This window comes from Vitis riparia, chromosome 18 (assembly GCF_004353265.1).
Source record: "Vitis riparia cultivar Riparia Gloire de Montpellier isolate 1030 chromosome 18, EGFV_Vit.rip_1.0, whole genome shotgun sequence".
Classification (NCBI taxonomy): domain Eukaryota; kingdom Viridiplantae; phylum Streptophyta; class Magnoliopsida; order Vitales; family Vitaceae; genus Vitis; species Vitis riparia.
The window spans coordinates 12,534,666-12,556,036 of record NC_048448.1 but is presented as its reverse complement, the minus strand read 5'-3'; the positions used below and the strand labels follow the sequence as shown (position 1 = coordinate 12,556,036).

At 37.4% G+C, this 21,371-nt stretch overlaps 3 protein-coding genes across 7 annotated transcripts; 1 reads left to right on the top strand and 2 right to left on the bottom strand.

The window, feature by feature from the left end:
• The first annotated feature begins 5,406 nt into the window (after positions 1–5,406).
• On the top strand, positions 5,407–11,111 carry LOC117906768 (mastermind-like protein 2). Of its 5 annotated transcripts, none has more exons than XM_034819950.1 (14): positions 5,407–5,575; positions 6,449–6,670; positions 6,917–7,140; positions 7,247–7,304; positions 7,771–7,895; positions 7,983–8,193; positions 8,323–8,611; positions 8,706–8,766; positions 8,860–8,896; positions 9,033–9,102; positions 9,245–9,332; positions 9,465–9,815; positions 9,888–10,112; positions 10,360–11,111. In XM_034819950.1, the coding sequence occupies exons 2-14, from the start codon at positions 6,580–6,582 to the stop codon at positions 10,816–10,818; spliced, it is 2,289 nt and encodes a 762-aa protein (XP_034675841.1). In that variant the 5' UTR covers positions 5,407–5,575; positions 6,449–6,579; the 3' UTR covers positions 10,819–11,111. The 5 variants fall into 5 exon arrangements, with proteins under 5 accessions (XP_034675841.1, XP_034675842.1, XP_034675843.1 ...); XM_034819951.1 differs by having other exon boundaries at positions 6,441–6,670; positions 7,986–8,193; XM_034819952.1 differs by having other exon boundaries at positions 6,441–6,670; positions 10,366–11,111.
• A 1,366-nt stretch (positions 11,112–12,477) lies between these two features.
• On the bottom strand, positions 12,478–16,208 carry LOC117906936 (AP-2 complex subunit sigma). Its single transcript, XM_034820220.1, has 6 exons — positions 15,898–16,208; positions 15,717–15,815; positions 15,594–15,644; positions 14,001–14,174; positions 12,813–12,872; positions 12,478–12,730 (listed from the first exon to the last, which is right to left on the bottom strand). Exons 1-6 carry the CDS (start codon positions 15,898–15,900, stop codon positions 12,689–12,691), a joined length of 429 nt encoding a protein of 142 aa, XP_034676111.1. The 5' UTR covers positions 15,901–16,208; the 3' UTR covers positions 12,478–12,688.
• Positions 16,209–16,434: 226 nt separating this feature from the next.
• Positions 16,435–21,149, bottom strand: LOC117906935 (hexokinase-2, chloroplastic). Its single transcript, XM_034820219.1, has 9 exons — positions 20,736–21,149; positions 20,115–20,265; positions 19,823–20,005; positions 18,901–18,975; positions 18,659–18,814; positions 18,479–18,574; positions 18,257–18,387; positions 17,441–17,522; positions 16,435–17,052 (listed from the first exon to the last, which is right to left on the bottom strand). The coding sequence occupies exons 1-9, from the start codon at positions 20,990–20,992 to the stop codon at positions 16,726–16,728; spliced, it is 1,458 nt and encodes a 485-aa protein (XP_034676110.1). The 5' UTR covers positions 20,993–21,149; the 3' UTR covers positions 16,435–16,725.
• Positions 21,150–21,371: the final 222 nt, after the last annotated feature.

Sequence of the window (21,371 nt, the reverse complement as noted above, 5' to 3'; positions counted from 1 at the left end):
TGGGCATTAATACAAACTTAAATAATTAAATGAAAATTAATAGAAATAAAACATTAAATATACAAAAAAAAACAAAAATAAGAGCAAAAATATAAATAAAAAATCAATCTCTCAACCCAAACCTATTTTGCACCTTATATTTATTCTTCTTTTCCTTATTGAATTTTTACATTTTCAATCAATCCTATTTTCTATACCGGTAAATAAACAGTGCTAATATAAGTTATAAAGAACTTAATTTAAAAAGAAAAAAAAAGAAAAAAAAAACTCAATTGATTTAAAAACAAATACATCTGAATATTCAAATTAATTTCGATTTAAAGAAATTAGGTTATGTTTGGTTCATGGAAAGTATTAAGAAAAGAAAAAAAATGTTAAAAAAAATGGTTTTCTTATGTTTGGTTTTGTTATAAGAAATATGAAAGAAAATAAAATATAATTAAAATTAGTTAAAAATTTATGTATTTTAAAATTGTTTATTTCGTAAATAATGGAGAAAAATAAGTGAAATGATTTTGAATGAACATAATTTATTGATTTTAAGGTTATATTTGGTTCTTAGAATATGTGAGGGAAAGAAAATAAAAAGGAAAAGTGAAAGAAAAGAAAGAATTAAGAAAAATAAAAAATAAATTTAAAATTAATAAATTATTTTATATATTATTTCAAACTGCTTTGTTTATTTTTTCCTTTTTATATAATGATTAATTAATTTAAAAATATATAAATTTATAACTTTTTTTTTTTTTTTTTATGTTGAAACCAGAAAATAATTTTTTTAATATTTATTTTTCTCCTTATTACTTTTCGAGGATTAATCATAACATAATTTTTTTTTTCATTTTATTCCTTTCACTTTTCTTTTTTATTTTGTTTTCCTCGATTTTTTCAAGAAACAAACATTGCCAAGGTTCCTTACATGATTCAAAAAGCTTGAGGACGATAAATAGTAAATTTAAAATAAATGAATAAAGAATTTTTGGCATATCAAACTTGAAAATGTTACTAATTATATTTAACCAACAACCCAAATCAATTTATTATAAAATTTAAAAATCTGAAAATCCTTATTTTATTATAACATACTTAGTAATCTTTTTTCTTATTAATTTCAAATCCTTTTTCGTATTAAAGCAGAAGAGAGAGAAGCACATCCTCTTGTAAAAATTGAATGCTTCATTCTCTCTGGATGGCGCGTCCAAAGAAGAAAGCGATGACAGTAAAAAGAGACCAAGTGGATAAAGAAGTTGCAGAGGCCTTGGTCGGATCTTCCACAAGACATGCTGACTTTGGTCGTTAGAAAATGTAGTTTCATGGATCAGTTAACGCGGAGTATGCAAGGATTGGTATTCTGTTGATAGAGTTGCCTTCACCCGCCAACTTCCATGGCTGGGAATAGTGGACGTAGACACAAGTCACACAACTACGTTATACGATCCTTACTACAAGAAAGCCCATAAAGGCATGTTTGATGAATACATAGTTCCATGCTTTGACTACGTATTATGGGACTAAATTTGGTTGGTTATTGCTAACGTTTACCCAAGCTTCCACGACAATCTTGCGGATGTATAACCCCTTTACGGGCGAGACAATTTCACTTCCTCTACTACGCTTGAGCATGAAGTATACGGTGGAGGCGCTCTCCATATCCTCCGCCCCTTCGTCCTCAGATTGCACCTGCATGGTCTTCGCCAACTCTTCATACCGTGGTTTTGTTGTGGGAACATGTCGTGTTAGTGATAAAGAATGGAGTAAGTGTGAATTTGCAGGCAATTTCGACGCAGGAATGGACGTTGCTTACCTTAAAGGAGCCTTCTATTTTGTGGAAAGAGAGGGAAGACTCGCGAATTTCAACGTTGCTCAACGACAATGGAACGTCCTTATTAACATACTAAAATTTGATCACGGGCCATCCAGGGACGTAGCCAGCACAACTCACATGGTGGAGTCCGAGGGAGAGATTTTGTTGATTAGGCAGTACAAGGAAATCGGAGAAGTAGCCGCCTTTGTTTCCAGGCTGGCTTTTGGGAAGAAGGCTTGGGTTGAAGTCAAGAGTTTGGGAAATCGAGCGTTGTTTCTTGGTCGTGGTACTTCACTGTCGCTTTCTTTGACTGCAAAAGATGAAGAAATTACGGACAAGATCTTCACCACAAATTTTCAAGGAGTCTTGACAGTTTTGGAAATTGACATCAACAACCTTTTTCTATTTATACAATTTAACAATTTAAATAATGAAAATATAATTTAATCACGAGGTTATAATAAAATTATGTTTAAAAATCTAGAATATTTTTTTACCTATTTTTCTATTTGAAATGTGGTTGATAACTACATGGTTTCATGCTTTCATCCTGATGAGACGGTGTATTTTGGTTGGCTGTTGCTAAAGTTTATCTAAGCCTCCACAACGATCTTGCGGATGTGTAACCCCTATAGAGGCAAGACAATTTCATTTCCTCCGCTACACTTAAGCATGGAGTATACAGTAGAGGCGTTCTCCATATCCTCCGCCCCGTCTTCCTCGGATTGCACCTGGTCTTCGCCAACTCTTTGTATGGTTATAGCTTCATTGTGTGAACATGCCTAGTCAAGTCAATGATAGAGAATGATGAGGGTATTTGGTAAATCAATCCTAAATCATTTAATAATTTAATTTAAGTTATTAAATAAAAATATATATTTAATAAAATAATTTAATATTATTATTTAAAATTTAAAATAATTTTAAGTATTCACTTAAAATAAATAATTTATTCCTAATCTCAATTTTTTTTGTTTTATTTATATACATGTAATGTAATGAGAATATATTTAATAATCATGTTCATGGCTCATTTTTATGGAAATAAATATTAATTAAATTTTTTAATAATAAAACATTAATTATAACTAATAAGGATATATATATCATTAATTTAATAATTTAAAATAAAATTTAAGTTAATTTTATTAAAAAATTAAATATTTAAAATAAAAAATAAATAATAAGTTTTAAGTTTAAGTTAAAGTTAATTTTAGTTGTTAAAGTATTAAGTTTTAGCAAATAACGCTTCAATTTTGTGGAAAGAAAGGGGAGAGTAACAAATTTCAACGTTCCTAACGGCGGTGGAGCGTCTCCTAACTGCCAAAATTCGATCATGGGGCATCCAAGGTTGCCAACACAACCCACATGACAGAGTCAAAGGGGCAGATTTCGTTGATTAGGCAGTACATTGCAATCGGAGGAGTAGCAGCCTTTGTTTCCAGGCTGGATTTGGGGAAGAAGGCTCGGGTTGAGGTGAAGAGTTTGGGAAACGGGGCATTGTCTCTTGGTCGTGGTACTTCATTGTTGCTTACTTTGACTACAAAAGGTAAAGACGTTGCGAACAAGATCTATATCAAGTAGTCTTAACGGTTTTTAAGTAATGGCCCCTGGGTCGTCGGCCAAGAAGCTTTGCTACTCAAAGTTGTGGATTGAAACACCATACTAGAACTGCAAATTAACATATGAAAATTTGATGCACAAGAACTTTTATGAATTTAGAAATTGAATCCATTTGGGAAATTGGCATCAACAAGGATAGGCCATTGCAAACCATAATTTAATCATGAGGTTACGTTTGCTTTCCAAAAACTAGATTCCAATTATTAATTTGAGTATGGAACTAGTTTTCTATATGTGAGATTAATTAGATTTAAATCAAATTATATCTGTGTATATATACAAACCAATCAAACAATGTTCAAAAACCAAGCATTGGGCTTAGGTTGTGGGGCAAAGGCTTAAAATGGGATGCACGTACCTATGGAAAGGAAAGGTCCTTAATGCTAAACAAATCTTAGAACAGTTAGAAAAGAAGAAAAAATTGGGTAACGAACCTTTAATACGATTTAATAGATGAAGACAAATTGATCTATGATATTCTAAATAGAGAATTGGTAGCAATGGCACCAACCTCACCCATTAAAGAAGTGCACATTTCGGGTTTAGAAGGACTCCTACAAAATTATCAATTTTTATGGGCTCTAACCCAATTGAATAGTCAAGTTTCAACCACCACATGATGTCAATGTTTTCCTTTCTAGCATTAATCTAAAATTTAAGAAAGATTTCTTAACGAGAAATTACTTGTATTCTCTTAGATTTAAAAAATGAGAAAAATTAAACTAGTTGAAAAATATAAATTTGTTAGAGACGAGGAAATGAATGGAAGGAAGTGCAATAAAACCTCGTAGGGACATGGACATAATGAATGTGAGAATGAGCATATAATGGGGAAGATAAGCATGAGAAGATCGAAGACAAGAAATAGACATGGGACAAGTAAGAATTAAGTTACAAACTTACAAGGCAGAGAGATTTTTGGGAAGGCGGGAACGATTTTATTTAATAAGCTAGGCATCCGACCTACCTCTTCGGCTCTTCCTAGTTCTTGGTTCTTACATCGCCCCCTTTGTTTTTTGTCGACACTTGATATTTGGAGGACAAATTCGTCATATACGGTACAAGGAAGGCTATTTTCGCAACTTCTGCTTGATCTACCTGAAAGGAACGAGGAGTCACGCAGCTTACATGACCTCTGCCACGCCGTGATGCAGAGAATCAAATCATCACATCCCTATCAAATAATCGGCGTGGTTTTTCCCCCACATCCTCCCCGCAATTAATCGCCGAGTCCTTTCATCCACCTCGTGACTGGCAACTTTTTTCTAGAGTTCGCGTCGCGGATTTCCGTGTTCGCAAGACGCAGACAGTCTCTCCAGTGGTCTAGTAGCCTCACGCATCTAACGTGCGCGTGCCGTTCACGTGAGGAAGTCTCAGTTCACTCAAATCACATGCCATTGGGCATGTGCACCTCGCAGCAATCAAACGCGTGTGAACATTTCCTTGTAATTTGTTCATCGGGAGCGAAAATCATAAAATGAGAAATAAGTTTAAGCAAAAAATGGGTGGGAAGGGCTAAAGCAGGCTAATTTTTCGTGCATATAGACGTACACGTGGAGGGCATCGACTGGGAGTGTAATAACAGCCGTTGGATGAAGGAATTAGGTTTCGGTTACTCTGAGGTAAAAGCAGTGGGTTTTCAGTATTCTAACCGTCTCCATCGCAGAAAAAGAAGGTACGATCGCAAGAGGAAACAAATCCGAGGGTCGAAAGACGCCGAGGTTTTGAAGAAGGAATCCGGACCGTCCATGTTGAGGTGGCGCATGTATTGCGACGTGGAAAGGTTACACGGTGGCAAGTCTTGCAACAGAAGGCAGTGGCTATGTCTGATGTGGCTGACACGTGGATGTTGATTGTCGGATTATTCGGTGAGAATCCAACGGCTGTGAGTGGGTAGTGACTGTGCACCGTCGATCGTGGAATGACGTGAGAACAGCGGTCTGTATAAATGCGATGAGAGAGAGATTGGCCGTTTTTGTGATGCATTCATTTAAACGCGAGTTTCCAGAGCGAGTAAAGCTTCGGTTTTTCCGTCCCGTCTTTTCTTTGGAATTTGGAGAGTTTCAGATAGCTTTGAGAGGGAGGGAGAATGAGCTGTGCAGAGCTTTCTGGTGTTGAATCTCTCATGGTGATTGTGAATTGTTAGAGGTTGTTTCATTGTTGAGGCTACTAATCTCAACTCTCAACTCTCTTCGTATTAAATGGCCGTTTAGATTCCATAGCAAGTGATGTTTTTCATCCGTTTCCATTTCTTGAAAGCGTTTTTGGGTTTCTGTTTGTTATTTCTAATCAGTGGGTTGGTGAAGATCTGAAGAATGGGAAAAACCGAGTATATCTTGCTTCTCTGTTACTGTTAGCGTATAAACTTTGATGGGATGTGGTATTTAATCGATAAAAGAGAGTGGGAATTTTTGGATTCAGCGATATGGGTTTTGTTGAGTGAGATTCGGAGATTAATGGGTTTATTTTATTCTTATATTATTTGGGTGAGATCGGGTGTATTTCTCTAGAATTTTTCACGGGTGTTTCAGAGCTTTTCTTTTCCTTTTCTTTATTTTTCTTGTGAGTTTTTTCCGTCCCATTTTCTATCTCTCTTTACTACTCTCTCTTTATCTGCTTTATTTCGTGAAGAACCCGATTCTCTGAACACGAGAAACGAATTCACTTTTATTCTTTCTTTAAGTCTCTTTGATATCTTTTTGTCTCTGCTCTCTGTTTTTCTCCCTCCGGCGAGATCCTTTACAACTCTACTTTCGACTCACGCACTCAGGGAGATAGATATTTGGAAACTAGATTGATTTTTCTTTTCATCTTTGGAAAAACCAAACCGGCGAACTTTTCCGTAAAAACCAAACCATACTTCATACGACACTCCCGCCTCTCAACTCGCTACGACTTTCTCATTATTCAGTTCTTCACATTTCCCCTGTTCTTTTTCTTGATTACATTACAGCAAAGAAAATTTTCTGAGCTCTAAATTTTATGTCCTTTTTTTTTTCCCGGAATATTGAAGAAAGCCAGATTGTGAGGAGGGGGGCGAGAAAGAGAGATGAAAGATCTGGGGATCGCTAGCTGATACGTTTTTTTGGTGGATTGTGAGCCATCGAAGCCGTTTTCAATTCGATGTTAGCGTTGTTATTATTATCTCAGAAATGGACAAAGGTCGAGACGTGAGGCGTGCACAGAGTCGGTTCTCGCCTGCCAAGCGACAGATTAAGCAATCGGTACACAAGCTCCTCTCTGGTAAGCAGATGACAAATTACTGAACCCTCCCTCATTTCTGGTCCATTGACGCTCGCGACAAACATACAAAACACTACCCATTGTTGTCGTTTTCTGTATATTCTCATTTGCTTTGTGATAAAGAGTTCGCGGATAAAGTCTCTTCCTCGTTATCTCCTTTTCTTGGGTGCTTCTTTATATCTGCGTTTTCCTTTTTCTTTTTTCTGAAAATTTTTCATTTTCATCGGCATCTGAAATGATTTGTAGGCTTGGATGGCTGTGAGGGTCGTGGTGGGGACGCTGTTTTCCCGGAGAAACCAAAGAAAGAAAGGGTAAAAAAATTGAGTGTTGTTGGTAGAGCCAATTCCGTTAACGAAGACGTGGAAATGGGTTGTTCTGGGACTTATGGGTCTGAAGAAGAAGAAGATCAGCAGCTTCGATCCCAAGCTCCTAGTCCTGGCAGTAGCAAGAGATTCAAGCTTCCCAAAAAGGTAGGTTATTATATATCAGGGTGGTTCTTTCTTTCTTCTTTTTTTTTTTCCTTTTCTTTTTAAATAATTTTTTTTGGAGTTATTATTAATTTTAAAATATCTACAGTTTTTTGATGACTGCAATGGCGTGGATCATTCCTCTGTTCCCCGGAAGCTTCGGTCAGGTGGGTGTTGTTGTAGGATCAAAAATGGAAAATTTTGGCTTACATCACACTCAAATTTACAGTCTCAGTTTTTCTAATAAATTACTTTGGAACTGTGGAATTTTAATTTAGTTATATTTGGTAGCTGTTGAAGGAAGTTTCCTCATTTTGTCATATTTTGTGGTATTTTTAAATGAGAATGTGAGGCCTTCTACTTTTTGAGGGATGGTAGATTCTGTATGTTCCCCTTCAATTAAATATACGGATTGTTTGGTTTCATGGTGTATTGATTCTTTTAATATAAGCATATATATTGAGTTCGAAATTTTGCCTCTTTCTGTTTTGAAGTTTACTTTTCCAAGGGAGATACTTTAGCTTTTTATGAATCAGAAAGGCTCTCTGAAGTAAAGGAAGAAAAGCATGGTTGGGGGGTGATTGTAATTTTTTGAAACTAATGTTTTGGGGAATTTTGTTTTTGCATTTACAGCCATGAAGAAGCGCGGCCGTGAATCTGTTTCTCCGCCTTTGCCGGAGCCAAAGAAGCTGAACAATGGAATTAATGAAGTTGACACTCCTCCAAAGGGTGGTGTAAAGAAATCTAAACTGAACTTGGTTAGCCACTTACCCAAATTTTCATTTCTTTTTTCCTTCTTACTTGATGGGGCTCTTGTGCTTAGACTAATGGATTTGCTACTGTAGAAGCATGGTGGCTCAGACTGGTCTCAGAAGCAACCCATTTCAGGACCAATTACCAAAGAGGAGGAAGAAGCAGTGGAGTCCCTGTACGCATTGGCAGGAATGTTCCCGGACAATGATAAGACGGACAATAAGGGTGAATTGGTTGGCGAATCATCAGAATCAAAGCCTTTAACTTTGCCAGAGGAGGGGGAGAGCCCTGCACCCGCATTAGGTCTCTTCTTGATTTACTATTGATCGCTTTTCTTTTGTCTTTATTTTATTTTTATTTATTTATTTACTTTTTTTTTTGGGGTTTTGGGTTCTGGTTTGTTAAGCTTTGATAGTTTATCTGATTCTGCAGTTTCAGAAGAGGACTCTAAATGCCTAACTGGAGCTGGTGTGGCTGCCAATCCCTTGTCTAATTCACTGGGAGAAACTGTGGAAAAAGTAAAATCTTTGAACGAACCCACTGTTCAAGAACAGGGTAACATTCCCACTGGCGAGCAAGAACATACAGGATCAGATGGATCTGTTCCTCAAGTGAATATACGAACAATACCTTCCTTGTCCAAGGGTGAAGTCGCTGATGAAAAGTTGGTACTCAGATCTGTCAAGTTTGATGTTCCATACGAACAAAGCCTGGATACTGGGTGTGTATAGTTTTCTACTGACTCTGCTGCTCCTATTCCTTTTCTTTTCTTTTTATTTTTTTAATTCCTTGTACTTTCTTATGTTCGGGGACAGACTAATGCAGTTAAAACAACAGGAGGCCCCTATTCCTGAGACAAAACCAAAACCAGAGATTGTAAGTTTCATTTTCCAGCCTATGTCACATTAGTTTTCAGGAATAAGCATAGTTTGAAATATCTTTAGGCCATTAACGTTCGGAAATAAACAGGAGCAACAACATACCATCAAAGACAGCAGGAAAAATGGTATGTATCTTTTCCTTGAACATATCCCATTTCATGGTTTTTTGGTGATTGCTTAGAATGCAGAACATAGCTCGTGTGTGTAATTCTGCATATTAATATTCTCATTGTGCCTTAATCTTTGATTTTTGGTTGGAAGATCTGGTATTGTGGCCGGGCTTGTCATCAACAGGGTCGATTGGGACAGCAATTCATGGCCTGCCCTTACAGTAATTTGCTTCTCCCTCTCTCTCTCTCTCTCCCCCCCCCCCCCCCCCCCCCCCCCCCCCCCCCCCCCCCCCCCCCCTTCTCTCTCTCTCTCTCTCTCTCTCTCTCTCTCTCTCTCATCCTTAGATCATATTGCTGTTTCAGTTCTTCAGCTAAAACTCAAGCTTGGCTGGATAATGCTACTGGCACTACAGGACCTAGTTCATTTGGAAATGGTGTCTCAACCGAAAAGGTAACTACCACCAGCAAATCTAGCTGATGCTTACAAGTTCTGCAATATGGGTATTCATTCCTTTGCAGAAGTTTTTATATATAATTTTTTTAAGCATTTGATTGAGTTTATGTTGTGTTATTGAGTATACAGGTTTCTAGAGTTATGGTGCATAAAAAGCAACCATGGAAAAGATGTGCAGCTCATGTTCGCATAAGTCGTCTTATTCAGGATTTACAAAATTCAGAGAGAAAGGAAAGGTTGTCAATGCAGCCAAACCAATTGAGAACAGATGAAGGATCAAAGCAAGTAGGTTCTCTGGCAGGCAACAATCCCAGTGGCCTGAGAAATGGATTGAATGGAGTTGTTTCTGCTAACAGCATAGGTGGTTCAGCCGTGGAGAACAATTCAACTGAAGCTAGAAAAGATATTCTTCTGCAGCAGGGGCTCCATCAAGATCAGCAGCGGGCTCCTGCTTCTGGGACCTACACTTCTCAAAAGCAGGTAAGCTTGATATTGACACCTCTTGAAATTTCCTCCTTCCTATAGTTCTGATCATTCTCTGGTTCTTGGCAGAGTTACGATTTCTTGTCTTTGTCGGCTGGAGGTGGTGGGGAAGCTAATAATAGTTCTAACAGAGCAGTAAATGATCTGGAACCCTCATCTCAACTCCATGTTCCTTACCTACATCCACTTCCACAACATCATACACTTATCCCCTTTTCTCTGCATCAAACTCGCTATTCTGCTTCTCCTTACCCAGATCAGCTTTCAGCAGCCGCAGCAGCAGTAGCTCAGCAGGTTTTTTGCTTTCTTTTTATCTCAGTTTCATCAGTATGTTTGGATTGTCCAGAGAAGTAGTTTAAAAGCAATGGCTTTGCAACTGAACTGGGGTGTCCAGAGAAAAGATTTGATAATTGATAATGGTACGAATCCCTTGGGCTAAGCCACTGGAATCCCAAATTGGAAATGGGTATACAAGTACCATTTTTCTTATAGTTGCTAATTGTCTAGCATCTCATCTTGACAGTATAATGGTTGATTATAGGTGCAGCTGCAGCTATCTCCATATCTCAGCAACAATTTATGTGGATCCCCTCATATGGCCCTTTCAGGCTCAAAACAGCAGCAGCAACAGCAGCAGCAGCAGCAGCAACAACAACAGCAACAAAGGATGTGGGCTCAGCTGGCAACTCAATACAGACCGGCGGGTATTTCTGCATCCCATATTCCAAATTGGCAAAATGGAAGACATGACCCAACCCCTCCAATCCAATATGCTCAAGCCATTCTCCCTCCCAGTTCATCACTAGAAGTACTAGGCCCCAAATATGCTCCAATCTCACAGCAACAGCAGCAGCAACTCATTGCCATTACTTCATCCTTGTCACCTGCCAAGGCCAAAAGGCAGCACAACCATCTCCCTTCAGGCTTAGATGAGAACGGTGGTGGATTCCGTTCCGACAGTGCCATGCCATTGCAGTTACTCTGCAACGAGCATCTTTAAACTGGGATATTGTTTCATTCTTTTCCCTTTTTTTCTTTCATACTTTCAACTTGGTGCTCAACTTCGCCTGATGAAGTGGGGAGAGAAGTGGGCATGTGGTGGGTGGTGATCCGCCAAAATATGGAAACCAGGAGGAGGATTAATGGAATGCTATCAGCTGCAGAGGCAAGTAATCCAGGACCTTTGTAGTGTCATCTTTTCGTGAGCGTATTTAAAGCTTATTATTGCTCATAACTAAAAGAAAAAGGTGTATTGCCAATATGAAAGTAAATTTTTATTTTTCCTGTGCCTTATCATGCATGGTTGTGTGACTGCTTACAGTGAATACTTGGATGAATTGATTACTTGAGAAGCAAACAACGAGTGACTTGTGGTATTTGTTAGTAAGTGGGTCCTGTTAAGGGGAAATGTCCATATCAACATTATGAGTTTTGGATGCCCTTAGATCATTACTTTGGATGTGTCCCAAAAGATCTTCACCTCGTGAAGGTGACATAACAACATTTGTGTTATATGAACCGATTGGCCATTTAGGCTGGCCCATTTACTGGCATGGCCGGGCCCCCATATCAAGAGTGGATGTTGAATTCTAAAATTCGCCAAAGGATTTGGTTATGGGTGTCCCTCCTTGTCATTATTCCATGAACCAATATTGGAAATTCAGCTCCTCAATAATTCTCTTCTAGTGGGTTTGAATACTTGGACGGTACCTTGCGCTGTGCTTGGTAGTTATGATCATTTAATGCTTGGAAATCAATCATAATCATTAAAATTCAATGAGAAAATTTAAATTTTGTTACAGCTTTACTGGTCCACAAAGTACACCTCGCTTTCTCTGTCATGAGAAATGATTTTTATGATACGAATCATGAATAAGAAGTTGCAGGGGCTAGGGCCTAGGAGTGGAGAAGGAAGAGTAAACTTTAAGCAACAGGTGCACTAGTTGTTGGTAACATGCCTTCCGGAGGTCCTACTAACATGAGGTGCTTTGACTCTCCTTTAGATTCTACAGAAAAAGAAAGCAATTCCTTTTGGTCCTTTTGTAGAGCACCCACTTCGCTGTGCTTTCTCCTTTTAAAGGAAGGGAGAGTGCTTCTGAGCAGTCTGCAGAGACGGCATATTTGTTAGGAAAAGTTGGGTGAACTTGTAGTGGGGATGTGCTGCCCTGGAAATCTGAGTCCTATGCGGTTGAAAAGTGAGTTGAGGATAATAAGAATGATATTGAGATTAAAAGCCTAATGGGCGCAGGCCACACGGCAGAATGATTTTGAGTCTTCCCACAAAATCCCCAGTTCTAATCAATATTAATTTACAATTTCATCGAATGTGCTTTTTTTCTCTTTTCATTTTTTAATTTTGTTTACTTTTTTCTTTAACTTAAAAAATAAAAAAGGTATTTGATGAAGTTTTGAACTTATGTTGACCAAGTATATTTAATTCAATCCTGAGAGGATGCGAGTAAAGTTACACTTAATTAGTTATAGGAGTGCGAAAATGGATTGATTTGGCCTTGCTGATAAGTTTATTGCAAGACGAACTTATTTATAGATATTGCTGCTGAATAACAATTACCCATTATGTCGCAAACAGGAGAAAGGGGTGGTAGCTGGTGGACAGTGGCAGGTTATGGAAAGGGATTCATGGGGAGGTATAACAGTAGAGAAGGAAAGAAGCAATCACCTTCAATTTTCTGATATTACAATTTAAGAATGCACCTCTTACAACTCCATCTGTCTCAATAAAGTTCATTTTTCTGATCTTATAATGGAGAAACTGTGTCTTTCAACATTGGATAAAAATCCAAAACTAGGGAAAAAATAAAATAAAATAAAATCAAGAAAACCAAAGATCCTTGCTACAGAATAAGTTCTCACTCTTGCTTTTCCAATTCCCCCATCCTCTCTATGATGGCCTGCAAGTTACAGGGAAAATCAGTCTCAGGCTCAATCCTCGAGTTTACAATGTCAACAAATGAGTAAAAAACTAATGCACACCTTTTTGCTTGTTTCTTGGAGCTCCCCAGCAAGAATGAATTCGTCAAGTATAAGATAAACCTTTATCAGACAAACACAGTTTCCATGAGCAAAAAGGAAAGAATATAATGATGAGCAATAATATACACCAAACTACACGTCAGCAAGCCCAAACACATAAACACTGGACACAATGAAGCATGTAAGGTCAGTAGTTCATTTTCCTGGATAGCTAACAGTGACTACAGTGCATAAGATTATAAAGAATGTCGCCAGAGCAGCATGTACAACAGAAGACCTGGCATCCTCAAATGGAAAGCATGAACAAGAACAGTATATGCCTATATGGAGCAGAAAAATTTTTAACTACACATTGCAGAGAGGTTAGCTTTGACATGCGCAGGAAATTACAATTGTAAGGTTTAATGCAAAATATAAGCACAGAACATTGCCACCAGATGTTTCTCTGACAAATCATGTAAATGCCCACAGAATCGATCAAAAGCCACTAAGGCAGCTAATTGGTTTTCTCAAAACAGTTTGAATAAAGATTTGTGTAACTTCAGAGGATCATCAGTTACTCATTTTTTTCATATAAGGTCCAGCAACCATTTCCATTTTTACTCAATTTATCTTGTGCATATAAAATGTACAATTCTAAAATGGTAGGGTTTTTAAGTGTCTACAATTTTAAATTCCTTGACACTAAAAAGACGATTGCATATACCATAATGCCCAAGCGAATTAAAAATAAAAAATAAAACACAAACACACACACATACACACATTAAGAATGTCATATCTGACAGAAAAATGCAGTAAAAACTTAATGTTTCTGAATCTATCTGTTAAATCAAGAGGAAAATATTCAATGCTAACATGGGTAGATATACAAGGAAACATTTTGATGTTATTCCAAATTTTCCATTATGAAGTACTTAGCTCCCAGTGACCACTTGTCATCAGGGAAAGTTTAATTCACCAGTCTCTTAAGGGATGCCATCCCTCTGTTCAACTCATTCACTGATGATACTAATATTGAGTCGCCGATTGACTCAGTAGCTAAATAGGAGTAACAATCACATGCAAGGCAGGAGAATAAGAGGGAAAGAATCAGTCATAAGCTACAATTAAAAAATTCCCTGACAGCAGATGAGAATTGGAAGGTATTATTCCAGTGGACAAGAAACGCTAAATCAAGTAACAAACCTTGTGGAAATTAAATACCAAATCTAGCTCGCACACATTGCTGAAGAAATGATCCAGTATTTCCACAAACAGATGAATGCACTCTAAATATGCCAACTCATTATCTGTTATATCAACACACAGTGAGAAAAATAATCCAGCATATCGCCTGTAGATTACCTTGTGTGTGCGGAACTGCAAGAAAAATTTATTATCAGGTATAATCAGCCCTTAATCCAATAGAGAACAGCATGTAAAGGAAATGTTGTAAAATAATTGATAATAATTGTGCTGGAAAAAAAAAATCAGATATAACAATGACCTGAGTGTATTGCTAACCATGCAATCCATTGCAAGAAGAAAAATGTAGAGAGAACTGTTTTTCACATCTTAAGTGAATTTTTTGATGTGTCACATCAAACAAGAATGTGACAGAAAGCAAGGCATGAGTTAGATATTGTAGCCATATACCAAGAGATATGGCTTAGTTCTGCAATCTGGTATCAACAGTTCCTCAAGAAAGAATAATTCAACACATCTGTATGAGTGAAACAAGAAAATAGCAAAGCCCCTTTCTGTTACATAGTCAGCTAATTATCATGAAAGGATTTGGGAAGGAAAGGTGCTTAAGTCTCAATAAAGGGCATGTACATTTGCTAAAAATGATAGGTTTTTTACAGGCAAAGAAAGATATGTATATATAAATAGCCAAAGAAAATGTACACCAAAAGTACACATCAGACATCCAAAGGTAAGACATTGAAAGAGAAGCCACAAAAAAAAAAAGGAAAAAAAGAAAAAAGAAAGTAATTTTAAATTCCAGTTGTAATTCAAAATTTTTGCCTAGAAACAGTCTCCTCCAACAAGGTGGGTCCATGTTTGCGTGATTCTTCAGCATAACTAGGCAGGCCAATACATATTATTTGAATACTTGCAAGGCAGTAGTGGGTCAGAATGAGTTCCAATAATTTTAAGGAATAAATTGTAACAATCGATCTCTTTTAACCTGATATAAATACAAATTATGTTTGTAACACAAGAAATCTTAAACAGTGGACTTGCAATTTAATCTCAAGCCCACCGCCTCTAAATGAGCTAAAGGAGAAAGGGAAAAAGGAAAAAAAAAAAAAAACTCCAATTATATATAATTGAAATTTAAATAAAATGTAGCCTAAGGGAAGTTCCAATACAATTCAACATCCAATCTGCCATAACAATATAGCATCCAAATGTCCTTTTCGGGTTTATTTAGAGTTGGAAAGAAGAATAGTGCTTTGAAATTGAAGAAAAGCAAGGGGGTTAAAGGATTCTTTGGCGAGGCACCACTCCTAGTGCTGTAATAGGCGCAATTAAAAATTAAAACCAAACAAGATTAAAGTGATTATGAAGGCTCATCCACTAACTTTTATTTCTCTTCTTGAATCCTGGGTTAAAAAAAGGGGGTAATATTAATGTTAGCAAGCAAATTATCCGCTTGGATGCAGAGAAATTAAAAAAAAAACAGAAGAGACTTTCAATTCTAAAAATTCTTGTGAAAATGAAACAACATAAAATAATTACATTTGCATTGTTCCCTAGATTTTCTCACAAGCCAAACGTCGAGAAAGAAAATACCTCAACGAAGTTAGTGAACTTGGGATCCCGGTTGACAACCAATCGGTGAACCTACAAGACAATAACATTCAAAACCCTAGAAAGAAAACCGTAGAAAAGAGAGGAAAATCAAGAGGATAATACCTCGTATTCGACCTTGTGCTTCTCGGATTCTTCAAGAGGAACATAGTACTTGGCGAGGCGGGTCTTGCCCTGCCTGTTCTGTAGAATTATGAATCGGATCTGCCAAATCAAAGATTAATGAACGAGTCAGCAACTCAATCTCCTCGCAATCAAGATTGAATCATCATAATCGAGAGAGTACCATTCTCCAAAGACTTGGCTGCAGAGGCACACAGAACAAACGGTGAACCTCCGAGATCCGATGACGGTCGTCCTTGCTGTCTTTCTTTTGGGTTTCGAAACTTCAAGTGTACGTGGTTCCGTTTCGGGTCGTGCGTTAGAATGCGATTTGGTGCTGCTGCCGAGCGCCAAGGTGTACTTTTCGCTGTAAACATGGAAACGACGTCGTTCTGAATGCGATGTATGTGATAAAGGTTTCCACGTAATCATCCACACCATCGCGTCTTCCACATTCCCACCTTACTCTCCTCAACATTCAGAAATGAAATTAAAAAATATAAAATATAAAAATATTATATCCACGATATGAACTAATTAAGTTTGTACCTTCCAACTCTAGTATTTTTTAAAATTCCAAGAAAAATAATCTATTTTTCACAAAATTTAATATTTGAATGCTAGTTTGGACATCCTGCCAACCTTCATGGAATGTGTCTAAAAGAGGTTATTTAGTGGGAATATTTAATTATACTAATTTAAAATATAGAGACAATTCTTATTCTCTACTTCCAAACAGACCCTTGTTCACCTCATCGGATTAATGCATGCAGCTGCATTAGTTCACAACAAATTTGTGTTCATCTCTCAGACTATCACCTTTATTAGTTCAAGCACCTACTAAAAATTACAATCTAAACCTGAAACAACTATACTTCAATTCTGTTCAATGGCTGCTTTACTCGCTCTTTATTCACAACCCAGTAACTACATACAAAATCCCAATCATGGGATGCTTTAACACTGGAAAAAAATTACAGGGCAAGAAATTTACCCTGTCCTAGAAATCTCCTTAATACTTGGAGTTTGAAGCAGCCAAGAGAGCAGCTCCAATCCCAGACCCGTCTTTTGAATGTTCTATGACTACATTCTTTGACATCTCCAACCCCAGAAGCTCTGTCACGGCTTCTTTGAGGTATCTTCTATACTGGGGGTAGTTCTCATATAGGCCTCCATCCATGGCCACCACGGTTCTCTTCCCAAAGATGAGGTCTTTTGAATCTTCCTCCATCTTTTGGAGAATCCCTACAATGCCTGCACCAGCCAAGCGCCCACCTCGCTTCACGATGGTGTCACAAACCTCCACGACCATCTTTCTGACACTCAGGTCTGACTTTACCTGATAACAAGATTGGGGAGAAAACATATTTGTAGATTATTGGGATAAGATTTCATTAAAGCTTGACATTTACATGCATACGTAATGTATCCCTGTAACTCAGTAATTTATAAATCATTCCTACATATATTCGATTCTTCTACTAGTAATTGCTATTCATCTGCATAACCTTTGCACCCATTCTAGTTGTGAATAATTCTGGCATTATTTGCTTCTATTTAAGCTACTCTATTATTCTTACATATTGCAAATTATCCAGCATATATTCCTGATTAATTCCCATATTCCTAATTTACCTCAGTGAGGGTTATATCCCAAATCTCAAGTTTATTATTGTTTCATGGAAAGACAGAATTTCAAAAAGGAGGTTCTGATCTGTGGAATTTACCCCAGTTACATCATACAGGATTGCTCCAACAGCATCCAGATGGTCAGAATTGTCCTGCTGCATTGCACATATGTCTGGGGTCCTACAAAGTACAGTTCAGAACAGAATTCAGAACAAACACAAATCTTACTTGATTAATTTGCATATTGGTTGCATCATCCTTCAGAGTAGTTGTAACATGAAAAATCTAATGATGTCCACACCCTCACCACTGCTGCCTTTTCCCCATAACCCTCAATAAGAGGGGAAAAAATACAAACATGAAATTCATGTGTTAAACACTATGAAAGGTAAAATGGGATCTTTTAGATGCCATGAAAAAACAATCAAAAAACTTTTTCCTTTCGATAGAACATTGCAACATATGTGAATGATCAACTAAATATTAGAAACTCCTATGGAGGCTATCACGCCTATCAATCCATTTTATCTTGCATCTAATGTACAAAGTTGCTTCTCAATCAAGAAACTTGGCAGCCTATTTGTGTATATATATATTTCTAATCTTTCCTTCTTTAGTGAACAGATATTGTAAAAAATATAACAAAAAAGTATTTTAAGAAAAATCAGTGAAAGGTGATCTATGAATTGCTTGTACTGAACACATTGGCCAAAGCATGAGATCCTACTTCTATGAATATGAGACCCACTAAAAGGAGAATGGTTTAATAGTGGGATTCAAATAGCATCAGGACAGTGATCATGTTAATGCACACAAAAACTCAACCATGTAGCACTGGGGTTGTAGCTCAGGGTAACATTTTTGGCCTCTAGCACTATCTGATTATCCTGCTAAAGAATAGAAATTCCAATTACCTGAGTATGAAAGGTGTGGATAACTTTTCTGAGACGTATTCGCCAAACAAAGCACCTGCTTCAGCCATCTTGAGTAGCACCCTTCTTACAATTTCACCAAGGTACATACCAGAGATTGTCTTCTCAAATATCTGTGTCCATGAAATATGAACAATAATCCAAATATTAGATACCTAGTATCATAAATATAAACTAGTTATCATATAGAAATTAAAGTTATACCTGCTCACCAGGATTGATACTAGCAGCATCCATATCTCTGTCAAACTCAGTTAAAGGTAGACCATTTGAGAATGCCCCCCACTCAGTACTAATAATCTGAATCAGGAAAACACTTGTTAAAATAACATTAGAAATCTAAACCATGATTTGGAACATCACTTTAACTAGTTAGAGATTCACCGTTCTTCCAGAAGAAGACATCTGGCCCTGTAGTTTAGGAATAACATCTGTTCTTTCTACATAGCACGCATTGGTTCCAGTTCCTAAAATGACAGCAACCATTACATCATCATCCCAGTATCTTGCTCCGGCCAATGTTCCTACAGTGTCATTAACCTAATTTACATACGTTAACACTAATTAGTCACTTTATCAATCCAGATTTATTCTTCAAGGAGGACATCATCATGAGAAAGACGTACCAGAGCTGACACCTGCATATCTAGTCCCTGCCTTTCCATTGCTTCATTTAGACAAGCAACCACATCTCTTCCTGCCTGTAATGAGTTTGAAGTTTTCCATTATGCATATTTCAGAACAAGCATGATCCTTGAAATGTCACAAAGCTAAAGTAGATATATAAAAGAAAAGCACATTACTACTATTTTGACATACAGCAGAAAACATAAGTTCTCTCTGTCTTTGGAACATCAATGCTAGAGCACTGAGGGGAAAATATTAATTTCAGTTTATGCCCCATAAAAACAGATCTTACCATATTATCTTTGGCTAAAACGGAGCTTTCTCATGAAGGCCTGAAGCCACTATGACAACCTGGCCTAACTGGACTTGAACTCATGGGTGAAAGTCGTTGCACAACCATCCTCTCTTCAGATTCCCTCACCTAAGCCCTACCCTGAGTTCCAGTAATAATGTAAACAACTAACCCCCATAGTTCTTAGAGCTCCACTGGATACCACATTGAACCAATGTTACCAGATTTCTTCCAAGTAGGGAAATCTGCTTCCCAACAAATCCATTTCCAAAACTGATATGAAACTGATGTAAAATTTTCAGTGTTTCCATTGGAAATATCTATAGAACTTTCTAAAATGGTTTCCAAGCATCACTAAAAGATTTAAATCTCTCGACACTTTGGTTTTCCTACACTGAAATGCTTTCTATCCTTTTAACACAGTTTCCATTTAGGATTTCCCTGAAGTGTGCTAGAATTCTGCATTTGGTTTCCCAGTTCCCTTTATCATCTAAGAGGGGGAACAGAATTTGGGAGCCTAAATTTATAATCTGCATCAAATATGATTTTTGTTGCTAACTCGAAAGTCACCATAAAACCATGAATAATAATTGCTGTTTATATAATATAAAAGTGCAAAAATTACAAACCGTTCCAGAGACGGCAAAACCCTTTGTCCACTTCATTAGTATGCCAGAGTCAATTGATGTTTGCTTGACTGGGAAAGAAAATGTAAAGCCAATCTCTCTTTTCCTTCCACTCGGCAGGTGAAATTTTCCACCCTCCTTCTTTGCAAAATTCGCCAGTCCGCAAGCAATAAAATCGAAAAGTTCCTAACAAATGGAAAGGCCTGAGTTCAATTAACATTATCAAGAAAATAAAAGGAAATTGAAATTTAACAGAAACCCCATGCATTTTATCAGAGTGATGATGAACTCATACCTCCGAGGTACCAAACATTAACTCTTGAGGAATTGTTACTTGCTCAAATTCAGTGGCAATCACTCTCTCATCCTTCCCCCCTAATTGCACCCTCAGCACTCGGAAGTTCGTGCCACCAAGATCCAAAGCATAAAACAAGCCTTTCTCATTCCTTTCACGTCACAAAATATCAAGAAGTACAAATTGTTAAAGAAGTATACTAATAAAAATTCAGCTGGTGGAGAGAGAACTCTGAATATGGGGAGAAGAACTCAATCTGCTATTGTATTTTTTCGATTTTCAATAGAAATTTAAATCAATGAGGGAAAAGGTCAAAAAAAGGCTTAAACCTACTTTAAGAAAAAACGAACCATTTAAGCATGTTCTTTCTTTTCTCTCATTGGTTCCAAGAACCAAACAGAGGATTACAGCTTTCTTGATCTTTTCTTGCTAAAATCTTATATGTTTGATCATTTCTTGATAGTCAACAGAAGAAAACAAAAGTAATAAAGAAATAAAAGAAAAAAGTAACAAATTTCCAAAACAGGGAACGATCAGATCTCAAATAGAAGCCAACTGAAGTATTACTACTCAAGACACAAAGAAAAAGAGAAAAACCTATAATTAATTAACATGACATACCCAGTGGGGAAAGTATCGACATAGCTGAGAATCATCTTGAGATCACTACCACCGTCGACAGCAAGCCCGGCCCGCATATCAGCGGCCATGGCGTCTGCCACGTGGCGGAGAACAGGCAAAGGAGTGGCACACTGCTTCTGTAAATGAGTCAAAATTGGAGCGACGGAGACGGCGCTAGATCGGACGACCATCCTGGGCCGTGGCAACTTCCCGGGAGATGGGGAAAGCCAGAAAGATCCGACGGCGGAAACCGACATTGTCGGTAGACGGTGAGATCTATGAAAAGGAAGGAAGAAAAGAGTGAAGAACGGGGAAGGATTGATGGGGACGTTGAAACATAGAGACCTGGTGAATATTTGCTCCACTATCTTTATTCGTAGATGGGGGAGGTTTGAACAGTTGGCCTTCGGAGATTTTCTTTTCCTTTTTAAATAAATAAAAAAAACTGATAGAATTAGAATAAAGAACTAGTTGGTCGTTAACGGGGTTGCGTTGGGTAGCTAACAGCCAATGGCGGTTGGTCTGGGGGCGGACATGACGATGTTGACGCTACAATCTTCGACTTTGTTCTTGACTTCTAGTTGGATGATCGGGAATATGGTCAACGTGAATATATGGGTATTAAATTTTATGAAT